General features: G+C 41.0%; 1 protein-coding gene across 4 annotated transcripts in view; it reads right to left on the bottom strand.

Moving 5' to 3' along the window:
- Positions 1 to 15,103, bottom strand: part of FER (FER tyrosine kinase) — a 424,757-nt gene that overhangs the window by 354,580 nt on the left and 55,074 nt on the right. For all 4 annotated transcript variants that reach the window (XM_084629253.1, XM_084629251.1, XM_084629254.1 and 1 more), the window contains 3 exons: positions 14,503 to 14,767; positions 8,424 to 8,597; positions 2,385 to 2,484 (listed from right to left, as the gene is read on the bottom strand). In XM_084629253.1, coding sequence (XP_084485379.1) covers positions 2,385 to 2,484; positions 8,424 to 8,597; positions 14,503 to 14,709 — 481 coding nt within the window. In that variant the 5' untranslated portion in view covers positions 14,710 to 14,767. The remainder of the gene's footprint in view (positions 1 to 2,384; positions 2,485 to 8,423; positions 8,598 to 14,502; positions 14,768 to 15,103) is intronic.

Below are 15,103 nucleotides of genomic sequence, written 5' to 3'. Positions count from 1 at the left end.
CGTGAGTAAGTATTTTTAATATGGGTTACTCTAGTTATGAGGTGATCGTTTCTTCATGTTTATTTTGTAAGTAGCAGAAAGTACCAAAGACATGGCTTTCTTTATGTTAAGGGTGACAGAAACTAGAGTGCTGCAACTCAGTAGAGCCATTCTGGGGTTTACATATTTACATTCTTAGGCTTTGTCTACACTACATAGTACAGATCTTACATCGGTACAGCTATACCTCTGCAGCTGCACTGCTGTAAGGTCTCCCATGTAGTCGCTCTATGTCAGCTGGAGGGAGCTCTCCCGCCGGCATAACAAACCACTCCTCATGAGCAGTGGCAGCTATGTCAACAGGCGAGCGTTTCCTGTCAACATCACACTGTCCACACCAGTGCTTCTGTTGGTGAAACTTTTATCGGTCGGGAGGTGTTTTTTCACACCTCTGACTGACAAAAGTCCTAGTGTACACAAAGCCTTAGTCCGGGTAGATTATCCCCTTGATGAAGTTCTTCCCCCGCTTTCTCACTAGACACTACACAATTAGAGCAGGTTTGTCTACCAGAGCACAATAATTACATCTATTTTAATTGGGTACTAATTTTGTTGTAACATTGGAAAATTTCCTTTTTAAAAACCTTGATAAATTGCATGCTGTATCACTTATAGAGAACCCTATGACCCCTATTCAGGGTCATAACCCAAAGTTTAGAAATGCTGTCACACATTAAACTGGTGTGCGAAGATTGTATTAATTGAATAAAAATGTGCTACAAGAACATACAAAATGAAGCTGGGGGTGAGGCAAACAGTGGTAGGACAGGTAAATCAGTCCAAACAAAAATAATTTTATTTTCGTTTGTAGCACTCAGAGGTTTTGGGAAATGCTAATTTCAAATACTCAGAAGATCAGTAACACAACAGCCTCAATCCTAATTACTTCTGACCCCAAAATTCTAATGGACTTGAATGGGAATTTTGGATTCACAAGAAATGCAGAATCAGATCCCCAGTGAGCAGAAGAGAAAGGAATAAAAGATAGAGCAAACTGATATTACAAAACCTTTTCCATTTCCTAAATAGCCAGTAATGCCTGTACTTTCTTGGGAACGATCACAGAAACTTGTATAAAGAAAAGGAGTACTTGTGGCACCTTAGAGACTAACCAATTTATTTGAGCATGAGCTTTCGATGAAGTGAGCTGTAGCTCACAAAAGCTCATGCTCAAATAAATTGGTTAGTCTCTAAGGTGCCACAAGTACTCCTTTTCTTTTTGCGAATACAGACTAACACGGCTGTTACTCAGAAACTTGTATATAACTTTGGAAACCAGATGGAATGATAAAGTAGTGACAGATATTTTTATTTTTTTAAAATAAATCTGATGACCATTAAGTACAGCGAAGCCCAACTATGTGTAATTGTTACCTAAGCCTCCCAACTCACTCCTACCTCAATTATCTGTAGCATCCACCTGTTGTTTATTGTCTGAAATATAGAATTTTCCTGAGTAAGTTTCCTGAGGCAGGAATTGTTTTCTTTGTTAGTTATCAGTGCAGTGCCGAGCACAATGGGGCTCTGATCCTTGATTAAGATTATAGGTGCTAATGTAAAATAAATACTAAATATGAAGAAAAAGTAAAAAGTTGGGTTAGAGCATGTTGTATTCACACTCCAGTATTAACTGAATCTGATTTATTTCAAAGGTTAAAAATGTTTAGAAACATACAGAGAAAAATATTTAAGATCTCAAACAATTAACAAATATACACATAGGCTTTAAGATAGGGACTTCCAAAGGACTCTGAGTAACGTAGGCATTCACCTTCCTACTGAATTTCAAAGTAATTTGGATACTTAGCTCCCTCAGACACCTTTGAAAATCCCAGTCTAAAACTACAAATACATACTTAAACAGAATAGTTTATGATCAGTTTCTCTTCTATTTAAATGTCAAGAGCCAAGTTAAGTCCCTCAGGGTCTGAGTTTTCCCTGCTACAGTTGCTATAACCAGTATTTAGAGCATAATAAGATGTAGTGAGATCACAGCTGGAACTCCACATTATCAATGACATTCGCTACTACAGCACCACTACAGTCAACCTGTTTTATCTATTTTATGATCTGAATAAACCTAATGAAAGGATGAAAGTTTAAAAGAAAGGGCCATCACATACCCCATGAATTCTTTAGAAAACTGTACTATCAAGAAATGTGTAAATATATACTATTACAATTAATCTGTCTTATTTCAGCTTTGTGATATTTCATCAACTGAGCTGCTTGAAACAGAAATGTCACTTTGTTTTATTATATCTATTTTTAGGCAATAATAATTATTAAAGGCAATAATAAAAAGAGCTAAAATGACCACTATTTATTAGTCAGTAGTAAAATACCTTTAGCCACAGCTTCTTTATACTTCTCTTTGGCAGAGTTAACTTCTTTTATTAATTGTCTGTAATTAGATTTTAATTTCTCCAGTTCTGACTTTGTAACCTATGAATAAAGCAGAAATAGGAAAGTTACTAAAACACTTACCTTTAGGAGTTAAAGGCTTCTTAACATTAGGAAAAAATAATTACAGGATTTAATTTCAAAGATATTAAGGATGTATGCTTTTTTCATTATTTCAGAGATGCTCTTGAATATATTGTCATATGCTATCATTAAAAGAAAAAAAAGTCTGGTGTGTAAGGGGGGCCTGCTGTCATCACAAATGTGTGGTGGAGCACATCAGGACATCTAACTTATTATTACTGTGATAATGCCCAAAGATCACAATAAAATCTTGCTAGAAAAAAAAGCAGGATTTTAATTAGCTACTGTTTACGCTTATCTGATTCCTTGTTACACGAAAAGAATTTCTTCCAAAGCCTAAAACAGAAAAGTGACAAAAGAGCTTCTGGATTTTAAAAATCTCTCAAAAGCCACTAAAGGTGCCTTTGGATAGAAGAGTTAATCTCTTGTGAGTCAGGCCAACAACTATGAGGTCTAGAGGAGCAACTGGCTCCTACAAAGAGATTGAGAATGGGGGTCAGAGAAACATTCTTTCCATAGACAACTGGACCAGCTCCGTGAACCAGGACATTTTTGGCAAAGGAGCTACAAGAGTAGCATTGCCTTTTACAGTTCTAATCTTTAGCACATTGTGGAGGAAAGGAAGTGAGCAGCAAGTACAAAAGACCACTGAAGTATGGGACTGAGAAGACATCTGACAACCCAATGGGCTCTGGTATCAAAAACAAATCCTGAAGAGCTGTCCTTGACAAGAGAGGCAAAAGAGATTCTTTGATAGAGTGACCTCAAACATTCATGGACTAAGAGAGATCACTTGTGCTCAGTCAACCTGAGAGAACACTTAGCTTTTCTGCAAAATGGACTGCTCTTAGGCCAATACATTTTTTCTCCAGTATGAGGAATGTGAAGACTGGGACAGTTGGGGTTCATGATTCTCTTTTGCTAGGTCACATAAGCCTCAGCTACTGAATTGTTTTACAAAACTAGCAATTGGTTACCTGTCAGAACTCCACAAAAAGCAACCAAGGTACTTCTTTCAATTCTTAGCTCTAGTCTAAACCAGTTATGAGGCAGTTTAAGTCAGAGCAGGACCATTTCTTATGTTATCCTGCTCCCACAAGCATGCATGCATGCACATACTCAAACAGTCAGATTTCCATGTGTTGTTAAAATAGTCCAACAGACACTGGACAGGAAAGGACTTTTTGACAGACTAGACCAAAGATGGGCAAAGTACGGCCCACGGGCCACATCCAGCCTGCAGGACCCTCCTACCCAACCCCATAGCTCCTGGCCTGGGAGGCTAGCTCCCGGCCCCTCCCCCGCTGTTGCCCCTCCCCCACAGCCTCAGCACACCATGCTGCCAGTGTAGTGTATTAAACTGCTCCGCATAGGAATGTGCTACTGTTGGCAGTTACGGAGAGCAATTTACTACACTACACTGGTGCAATGCTCCGGGCAGCACAGCTATAGCACCGCCAACCACCGGTGCTCTGTGCTGCGCGTTAAGAGGGCAGGGAGCAGCGGGGGGTTGGATAGAGGGCAGGAGAGTTCGGTGTGGAGGTCAGGGGACGGGGGCGCGGATGGGGTCGGGGCGGTGAGAGGGCAGGAAATGAGGGGGATTGAATGGGGGCAGGGGTCTGGGGGCAGTCAGGAAAGAGGGGGGTTTAATGGGGCAGTGGGGGCAGTCAGAGGCAGGGGTTCGGGGGTGGTCAGGGGACAGGGGGGTTGGATGGGGCAGGAGTCCTGGGGGGTGGGGCATCAGGGGGCAAGAAGCAAGCGGGGGCAGATAGGGGGCGGGGGCACAACCTCCCCTAACCAGCCCTCCATACAATTTCCGAAACCCGATGTGGCCCTCAGGCCAAAAAGTCTGTCCGGCCCTGGACTAGACCTACAGGTTCCCAAGGAAGAAACTGAAATACAGTTGGAGCTATGAAGCAATTGGTTTCTACAGATAAATATCCCAGGGTACTGGCTAGAAGAATGAATCAAACAGACTCCATTTTGAAGTTCTGAAAGGATGGTAAATCAGTGAAACCAAAGTAAATAAATGGAATTGGACTCTTAAATGCCTCGGGTACTGATGTTAGTCATCCCATGATTAGGTGCTGAGCACAATTACAAACTGGTCCTCTTACAGAAGAGTGGAGAACAAACACAGGGAAATGAGATTAGTTAGGAGAAATCTTTATATTTAACTGTGAAATGGATCTGACTCACCTGTCTCAATATGCTCTTCTGTCAGTGATGAAAACAAAGCCAGAAACTCCCTATCTAGATAAATCTAAGAGGATTAAAGTAGTCAAAATTATCTTTGGTTTATCTACATGGTGCCTCAGTCCACACCAGAGGGGTGTACATTCTAATGCAGACCAGAGTGTCGCACACCAAGTGTCTTGTGTGGACCCTGCTGGTGCACACTAACATTCCCTATTACATGTCAATGTAGTCATATTTCAAACAATAGTATATTAATCAATGCCAGTTACTGCACAACCTGCTTGTGTGCATCAGAATTAACACTCCTGCTGGTGTGGATTACGGTACTGTATAGACCAGTGGTTCTCAAAGCCGGTCCGCCACTTGCTCGGGAAAAGCCCCTGGCACGCCAGACCGGTTTGTTTACCTGCCACGTCCACAGGTTCGGCCGATCGCGGCTCCCACTGGCCGCGGTTCACTGCTCCAGGCCAATGGAGGCCGTGGGAAGGGCGGTCAGCACATCCCTTGGCCCGCGCCGCTTCCCACAGCCCCCATGGGCCTGAAGCGGCAAACTGCGGCCAGTGGGAGCCGCAATCGGCCGAACCTGCGGACGCAGCAGGTAAACAAACCAGTCCGGTGCGCCAGGGGGTTTCCCTGAACAAGTGGTGGACTGGCTTTGAGAACCACTGGTGTAAACAATCCTTAAAGTGGGTACCTACTAGCATCCAGGGCTGTGATGTGTATCCGATATTTTTGTCTTAGTAACATCATACGCCCCTCTTTTTCTCCAATTTGTACAGAAAGAAGAATATCTGAAATTCGCAATGGGATTGGAATAAACCTCAAGGTAGAGTCTTCACCACCGACATGTGAAGAAAGCATGATTTTTGTTTTCAAGTAAGTCCTTAGGGATGTATCAAGGAATACCTCAAACAAGGATTCTCTGGAAAACGAAATGACCACGTTTTTATTTTGCTTTAATTACTCCTCTAGGGCAAGATTTTATCCAGTGTGTCCTATGGACTCCAATCAGCACAGCTGATAATCTTGTTAAATATTGGATAGTGTCCTAGGGGGCTATGGGTATTTTGTTATTCTATCTAACAAGGCAGAAATTCTGCTGTGTACTATGGAAGAGGTCTTATGTGGACAAGTAAGTAGCTCAATGAGCCATTCAGTAAGTGCTCCAAAGGCACAAAACCACTGGACAGACAACAGCAGGTAGGACTATAAGAATACACAGTATCTCATCAGAAATCAATCCATACACTTGTCTAGAAGACCTCAGGAAGGGCTTGAAAAACTCAACACCTAGAAGACAACAGTCTACTGGCCAGGGTAAAAAATACCTGTGTGACCTTGCTCCAAAACCATGATCTGCTTCAGCTAAAAAGTAGGCCTCGTAAGGCTCATCATGCACTGTAGTTAATTGTAATTTACTGTAAAAAAAATTAAAAATACATATATGTATGTTACTAGGGTTGGTTGATCAGCAGAATTTTTCTTGTCAAATATAAGGGTGATGTTACACTCCATATTTATGAAAATATGATGGTATGAATAGGACATAACTGAGATATACTTTATGCAAGATGGATCATGTAAGATATGATTTACTGAATGCAATTATCCGATTTGTATGCATGTATCACTTCCTTATCTAAAGTTAGGAAGATTATTTAACTATTACAGCTGTGTGTATTTGGAAGACACCCACCAGACAACTGGCCATCACAGCCCTGATGGCCCATTCGGAAGAAACAACAAAACTGTGAAGATACTAATCACTCTCCTTCCTGAGAGTCCTCCAGTGACTAGTGTCACTAGCTGTGACACTACTCGGTCAGGTGGTCCTGCCATATGGTACTAAACATTATCTTGGACTTCTAGTAATTTTCCACTCACAGGAGGGGGAGGTCAAGTTTGGGAAACAAAACGCTTCCCACCTCATGTAAATTCTATTTAAGGCTGGGAGGGAAGGCATTCCAGACTCTCCTTCATTGCCTACCCAAGAAGAAAGATTGCTGAAGGTACTTGTAAAGGACAAAAAAAAACAACCTGAAGGGAAAGGCAGGGATAAGTCCAGACAGACAGGGGTCCAGTCTGTAAGAAAAATAACTGGAACTCTGAGCTACAGAAACTCTGAATCCTGCCTAAATTCAACATCTGGGGTGAGAAATTACATTTTGTAACCTGTTTCTTTAGTGAATCAAGCTTAGTTTGCGTGTTTTGTTTTATTTGCTCAGTAATCTGCTTTGTTCTGTTTGCTACCCCTTTAACAACTTAAAATCTGCCTTTTATAGTTAATAACATTTGTTTTGTTATTAAACCCAGTTTCTGTAACCTCTAATGGGGGTGTGGGGGGCAAGAAGTTGTGCATATCTTCCTCATTGAGGGAGGGAATGGATTTCACTAGACCTTTGGGTCTGCACTCCAAGTGAGGTGGGCACCTGAGAGCTGGGGCAAGTCCCTTAAGCTGAGTCTTCCCGCAGCAGGCTGGCCCTGCCTGTGTCTGTGCTAGAGGAGGCCTAGGAGCCTGGCTCAGCAAGACAGGCTAAAGGGGGCCCATGCTGGCAGAACAGGCGGGTTCATTGGTATCTCAGCACATCAGGTCCAGGTGGCATCTTGAAGGGGGGCAACCCATCACACTATTATCATATAAATGTTATCTTTTTTTCTGTCCTCTAGCAGAACATGGTATAGTACAGAGTTCTCTACAGTGTTCTTCCACTACCACCTCCTCCATTTTTTCCCTTTCTCTAAATTGTTTTCTACCCATCCTAGATTTTGTCTCTCCTTTTTTCCCTTCCCCTTGTCCCTTCACTCACTCATTCTCTCTTGCTCCATATTTTGTACTTTTTCTTCCCAACTTATTCCATCAATCTTTCCCACCACCCCAGAATATTTGATACACCCAAAAGCACATCCATTCATAGGCCCACACATAGGACTTGGAAGTTTTAACAGGCACCCAATAGTTTGACTTTTCAGCCTATTAACCCCAGAATAATGAGGACAACACCCATGTGACATGTCAATCTCCCACCAGCTTCTGGGAAAGAGGTTGCTGGGATTCCTAATAGGAAGCTGTCCCCTTAAATTTCAGTAGTAATATTGTACCCAATGAAGTTAATCCAAGGGATGATTATTGCTCATTGAAAACTTGTTGTCATACTTGTTTGGGGGCTCCATTATTCATATCAGCCTCAGGATCCTAGGTATCAGATACATTTGAAGTCCACCTCAAAACCCACTATGTCTGCTGAAAGGGAGAATTTTTTTTAAACACAAGCTTAGATACCTCAGAAACTTACAGCACTCATCAAGAAAAGCTTTTACTTGCCTTATATTAGTGGATTTTTCAAGCCCTGACCCCAGGAATGCCTAGAGGAGACAGGAGAAGGGATTCACACAGTCACGCTCTACTGGAAGGAGAAAATTTCCAGAGCGGTTAGCCTAACTGAACTCACTTGCAGGACAGTTTCCCACCTCTGTCTTTTCAGCTAATAACTTGCAGAAAACATGGAGGAACTGGGTTAAACAAGAGGAAAATGCAATCCAATTATAATAAATTTGTATTTATTTGTACTGCAAGATGAAGAGGAATGGTGACACCTGCAGTATTCATGTGACTAGTTATATGAAATAATTCTATATACTACTTTAGAAAGCTTTAGTAATTTAGTAATTTTTTTAAAAAATCATGTTTAATAAGGTACCTTGAACATCTCTGCCTCAATTTGCTGATGAACACCTATGTAACTCTTCTTTACTTGTTGCTTGTCTTTGATCATCATTGTAAGTCTATGTAGTGGCCCAGAGTTAAGATCTTCTGCATGTGTCTTCATTATCCTGCTAAGTTGCTCTGTCTGCTGTACCATAAGCAGCCAAGACTGGAAGAAGGAAAAGGGAGAAAAGAACTTATCTGCTATTGCACTATCAAAAAAAACTGTTGGAAAAGTACATCGTCATTTAAAGGGGTTTTAGAAAGAATATTTTTGAACATTTGCCTGAATGCACACTTTAAATATAGTAACCATGTCTTTAACCCACCCACGAAAGGGAGTTAGAGATGTATTAATGATGTATCATAGTCACATTTCAGCATCACGCCAAAGTCTGGGTCTGTCATGAAAACCATTAACACTTACTTGAGTGATCACCCAAATTCCTTTACTTTGACAGACATGCTCCCAATGTCCTTTCTTCTTCCCTTTCCTGTATGTGTTTCCTGGCAGATTTTTCCTTTTATTTAAATCCATGTCAATTACATTACTAATTCTCTTGGCCATAGCCGTGGTAATTTTTAGTAGAGTAAATGATGTTACACGCAGGGCCAGAACCTCAGCTGGAGAAAACTGACATTGCTCCATTAACTTCACTGGAGCTGCACTAATGTACATAAGCTGTTGACATGAGCCTCAAACTAGCATTTAACTTGAATAAAAGTATTTGATAGCCCATGGAACCTCGTCCAGTTCTGCTAAAGAGAATAGAATGGGGTTCACTGGGCATTCAACTTCACGATAGTAGAATTTTTGTACTTCAGCACTGCTATGAATTACCATGTCCCAGTTGAAATTACAGAATTTAGATGGATACAATATATAGTTATCAGTGTCAGAATACGGCCAGCACACTCAGATCAATGCCTTGGTCTAATAAAATGTGGGGGTTTTTTATGTTTTTTTCATTACCACAATTGACTGTGTTCTCCCCTTTTTACATCTCATCTGAAAAAAGACACTTCCATCTGTGCATGCCCCCTTAACACCAGACTAGACTGAGTTTAACAGAAACCTAAATGGAAGGCCCCAAACCTATTAAATTATCCATAGCATTTCTTACAGTACTTAAGTGTTCTCTGGAATTCGCTCATCAAGGTACTGAAATAGTCCTATTACATTGTACTTAAACAATGGGATCTAAAAGCTGAAAAATAAAATTAAGGAACTGACTACTTACAATCATATAGGAAAAGTTATTTTTTCTTATCCAAGAGAGAAAAGAATATACTATTCTCAACTTTGTTGTCTAAAAAACTGTTGTATGGCATTGCTAGCACAGAATAGCTACTGCATTTCACCCCCTCAGAAATGCCAGCATTTTAGGTATAGCAATCACTCCAGCACTAAACATGCACAGTATTTTATACCGTAATATTTGGGATTCTATGGTATAAAAAAAATACACTTATTTGGTGGGAAATATTGAGTTCTAGTGTGAAGTATACTGTGTAAAAAACAAGATAAAAATATTAGACTCCCATGGTGTTTAAACTGAAAATCATTCTCTTAGTTAGACAAAATTAGAGCAAATAAGAAACAGAAATGACAAATATTGTAATAAATAGTAACTGACGTTTACAATAACTGAAGTAAAAGAAATGTTCAAAATACACTGACAAAGTGGCTGAATGGAAAAAAGGATGGGGACACTATAATGAAGAGAGAATTCTTTTGGGAGGGAAATCATATTGTTTATAGACTATATGGCCAGAAGTGAACATTTTAATTGTTTTCTCTGATGTCCTGTATAACACAGGCCATAGGACTTGCCTGAACCAACTCCAATATTCATTTAAAAACTTCCTGTGATGGGAAATCCACCACAACCCTCAGTAATTAACCTCACTATTAAAAATTTGTGCCTTATTTCTAATCTAAACTTGTCTAACTTCACCTTCCAACCATTGAATCTTGTTATACCTTTGTCTGCTAGATTGAAGAGCCCTCTAGTATCAAACTTCTGTTCCCCAAGTAAGTTGTTATAGATTATAATCAAGCCACACCTTAACTCTTTCTTTGTTAAACTAAACAGATAGAGCTCCTTGAGTCTTCAACTATAAAAAACAAACAGTTACCTACCTTTCATAAACGTTCTTCAAGATGTGCTGCTCGCGTCCATTCCATGTTAGGTCTGGGCATGCCCACATGCATAGCTGCTGGACATTTTTCCCCTAGTGGTATCCGTAGAAAGTGACCATCACAGGTGGTAAGAAGGAACAGAGGGCTCAGGGCCAACAGCACTCCATATACCAGCACATTAGCACACAACTCCAGAGGGCACCAGAGCCAGCCCTATGGATACCACTAAGGGAAAAATCTCCAACAGCCGTGCACGTGGGTGTGCACAGATCTAACATGGAATCGACAGGAGCAAGCACTCAAAGATGATAACATGTTTTCTAATTCTTTAATCGTTCTCCTGACTCTTCTCTGAACCCCCTCCAACTTATCAACATCCTTGAACTGTGGGCATCAGAATTGGACACAGCATTCCTGTAGCAGTCACACCAGTACCCAATACACAGATAATATAATCTCCTTACTCCTACTCAGGAGTCTCCTGTTTATACAACCAAAGATCACATTAGCCCTTTGGCCTCACTGTTGCACAGGTAGTTCATGTTCAGCTGATAATCCACCTTAACCCCCTCATCAGAGTCACTGCTTCCCAAGACAAAATCTCCCCTCTCCCAAATATGGCCTACATTTTTTGTTCCTAGATGTATTGACTTTCATACTAAATTGCATATTATTTGCCTGTCCCCAGTTTATTAAGCAATCCAGATCACTGTAAATCAGTGACCTGACCGCTTCATTATTCACCACTTCCTCAATGTTTATATCCTCTGCAACTTTATCAGTAACAGTTTTATATTTTCTTCCAGGTCATTGATAAAAATCTTTAGTATAGGGCCAACAACCAATCCCTGTGAAATCCCACTAGAAACACCTGCGCAGTGGTGAATCCCATTAACACTTACATTGAGACATACGAATTAGCCAGTTTTTATACATTTGTGTGTGCCATGTTGAATTTGCATTGTTCTAGTTCCTTAATCAAAATGTCCCATGCAGTCCCAAGTCAAATATCTTACAAAAACTTATTACATTAACACTTCCTTTATCACCCAAACTTGTAATCTCAACAAAATAGGCTATCAAGCTAATTTGATAGGATCCATTTTCCACAAACCTGTGTTGATTGGCTTTACCTATATTACTCTCCCTTAATTCTTTATTGATCAAATCCTATATGAGCCATTCCATTATTTTGCCCAGGATCAAGGTCAAGCTAACAGGCCTATAACTACCCAGGTTGTCCCATTTACCCTTTTAAAATATTGGCATAATATTTGATTTGTTCCAGTTTTCTGGAACTTCCCTAGACTTAATATTAATCAGTCCTGAGAGCTTCTTGGCCAGCTCTTTAAAACTCTCAGATGCAAGTTATCCAGACATGCTGATTTAAAAAAAAAAAAAGTCTTCCTTTTGTAGCTGCTGTTCAATGGACAGGGAGTTGTGTAACCACACCCCTCTATAATCTTGGCTCTCTGCACACGGATGTCTAATTGTAGCAGCTGCATCAACCCCCTCAGTTTCTGTTGGAACGGAAAGTATTTCATATGTAGCAGTATCATATGATAGCAGTCCGGCTTTTTGCCGAACAGAGCAGAAATATTTATTGTACACTTCTGCCTTTTCTGTATTATTGACAAGTCTATCATTTCCATCTAGTAATGGACCAATATCATTTTTAGAATTTCTTTTGTTCCTAACGTACTCAGAAAAACGCCTTCTTTTTGTCCTTAACTCTGATGGCCACAGATTTTTCTCCTTCCCTTTTTGCTTCCCTTATCAATTTGCTATAATTTCTAGCTTCCTATTAACATTGAAGACACTGTGTAAACACCATTAATTTTTCCAACAGCAGAGAAGTGGAAGTACAAACTGGGCTAATTCAGCTGCTAAATCATAGTACTGGGCTAATTTTGCTGCTCACAGAAGGAGGAGGTGTCCCACCCGATGGCAACCAGCCATCCAAGAATCTTTAGAACCTTTATAAATATGAAGGTTTGTAAAGAATGAGACATGACAACCCTATTACTGTTTTATTATTAATAAGCATATAGTATTTTGTTTTCTTGCTCATAAGTAAGGCTCCGTGTTTGTCACGGAGGTCACGGATTCCATGACTTTTTGTTACCTCCTGACTTCTGCAGAGGCTGGTGTCCCTGGCCCAGGGGCCACCTAAGCAGCTCAGGCAGTTCCTAGGGCAGTCTCGGTCCCCCCTGTTTCCCAGGAGCAGGAGTTTGGGTGAGAGGGGACACTCAGAGCTGGGGTGCAAGACGGTACTTATCTGGGCCCCCCCTTCCCCGGGAGGATGACAGGAACCCCCCTCCCTCAGCTCCTAGATCCACATGCTGCCTCCACCCGCAGGCACTGCCCCCGCAGCTCCCATTGGCCACAGTTCCCAGCCAATGGGAGCTGCAGAACCGGGGCTCGGGGCATAGCAGAGGCATGTGGAGCTAGGAGCTGGCGTTGCTGCTTTCCAAGAGTCTGGTAGGGAGCCTGCCCCAATCCCACCAACCTCCTCACCCCAGCACTTGCAGTGCCCCCCCGGGCCATGTCTCCCCGCTCCCCAGCACCCACGGCAGCCCTGGGCCATCCCCCACAGCACCTGCAGGGCCCCCTGGGCCGCCCTCCCAAGCCGCCTCCCCCTCCGCCAAGTTTTAGTCATGGGTTTATAGTAAAAGTCATGGACAGGTCACAGGCCATGAATTTTTGTTTACTGCCTCTGACCTGGTCCATGACTTTTATTAAAAACACCAGTGACTAAAACATAGCCTTACTCATAAGTTAAGGTGTCATGAACTTTTTTTTTTTTTTTTGGAGGGGGGTGGGTCAGTTGTTTCCATTAGTGCCTCGAAAGAGGGGAGGTTTACCCACTCTTTTTCTATCATGTGTGATTCAAGGATAGATAAAGGATAAGAAGCCTCTTGGTCACTTGTTCCAGTCCAATTCAGATTAAAAGTGATTTGGTGCCCACTGTGAAATAAGTGAGTTGCTCCAGTCCAGCGTTTTCAGCAGCGAGGCCAAGAACTGAAGAAGCCATTAAGACAGAGAATAGACCTCTCAGTACCAAAGCAGTCGTAAGTCAGGCCTAAGGCTTATTAACAGGTGAAATGGGGACGCTTGCTTTGCCACTGCCGTTGCTGTACCTGTTTTGTATCTATTCAGTACATAAGGTATTGTTTTTTAACCTTTCATAAAAGTTTTTTTTTCATTTTAAACTGTATACAAAATACTATATTTAACAATATTACAATTATGAGAAGAAGTCTGAGAAACTTTGGCCTTAATTAATGCTTTGTTTTTACAACTACACACCATGGTGTGAATAATGGTCAGAATGTCAGCCTTAGCTCTGAATTTCCTGGCTTTTTTCTATTTTTATCACAACCTGTACATTGTAAAAACAATAGTTTCTGTTTAACTCTTTAAAAAAAAATCTTACTACAACACACTATAATCACAAAACCCCTAAACATAAGAATAGGTGGGTCAGCCCAGGGACTACAATACCAGAGCTCAAAATTAGGGATTCTAGCTTGGTCCACCTTTTTCAGTCCAAAAGGAGAATTTGCATGATACACATTCCACCCAGGAACTGCCGCACCTCACTTCAAACTCTTTACTAAAACTAACTCTCAAGAAGCTGCATTAGTGGAGTCCAGTGGGCACATGGTTCACGTAGAATTATAGCTGGTCCTAACCCAGAAGGAAAATTGGAAAGGTGGGAGGATAAAGTAGATGAAACACAAGGCTCAGAGTGGCTTAAGCGATCCACCCACAAAGGGACAAAAATACCACAGGACAATAACACACTTTTCAAGTTCATCTTTTAAGTTTACTTTATAACTAAGAAAAAAGGAGTTAACAGCCGACTACCTTTTCTATATAATTAAAACAATGACTCCCCAATTTCAGCTTCTAAATAATGTTCTCTTACCTTGGATACATTGCTAATATAATCCAGTTGGGAAGTACTCTCTTTATCAACTTGATTACAAAGATTCTGTAATGTGGATGCATATTCTTTGTCACTTTTTACTCGCATGGCCATAAATTTCTTCACAGTTTCCAGTAGTCGTAACTCCCAATCTTGCAATTTTAACAAAGCATCATGAGAATACTTCAGGTCACTTCCAAACCCCATCTTTATAAGGCACTATATGCGCTATGGGCAACAATAGAGGTTCTTCTAGTCACCACATCTGCAGACAGAAAATTAATGAGAAATATATTGAAAGAGGAACCTGTAAAATGTAATGATCACAAAATTATGACACATATTGAAATTTAAAGCAAGAAGCAACTATTTTAATTTAACCACTCATCTCTGAACTAATATAGTCAGTCAGCCACAATTTTCAACAGCAAGACTCAGCTCTGTCTTGCACATTAACCACTTAGAAAACTGCTAGCAGAGGGGAAAGGCGGTCCTGGGGTTAAAGCACTAACCTAGGACTTGGGAGATCCAGATTCAATTCGCTATTCCATCACAGACTTCCTGTATGAATTTGAGCAAACTGCTCAGTCTCTCTTATGCA

Source organism: Lepidochelys olivacea (assembly GCF_965140295.1).
Source record: "Lepidochelys olivacea isolate rLepOli2 genome assembly, chromosome: 5".
In the NCBI taxonomy this organism is placed as follows: domain Eukaryota; kingdom Metazoa; phylum Chordata; order Testudines; family Cheloniidae; genus Lepidochelys; species Lepidochelys olivacea.
The sequence above is the reverse complement of the archived record's forward strand: the minus strand, read 5'-3'. Positions and strand labels throughout refer to the sequence as shown.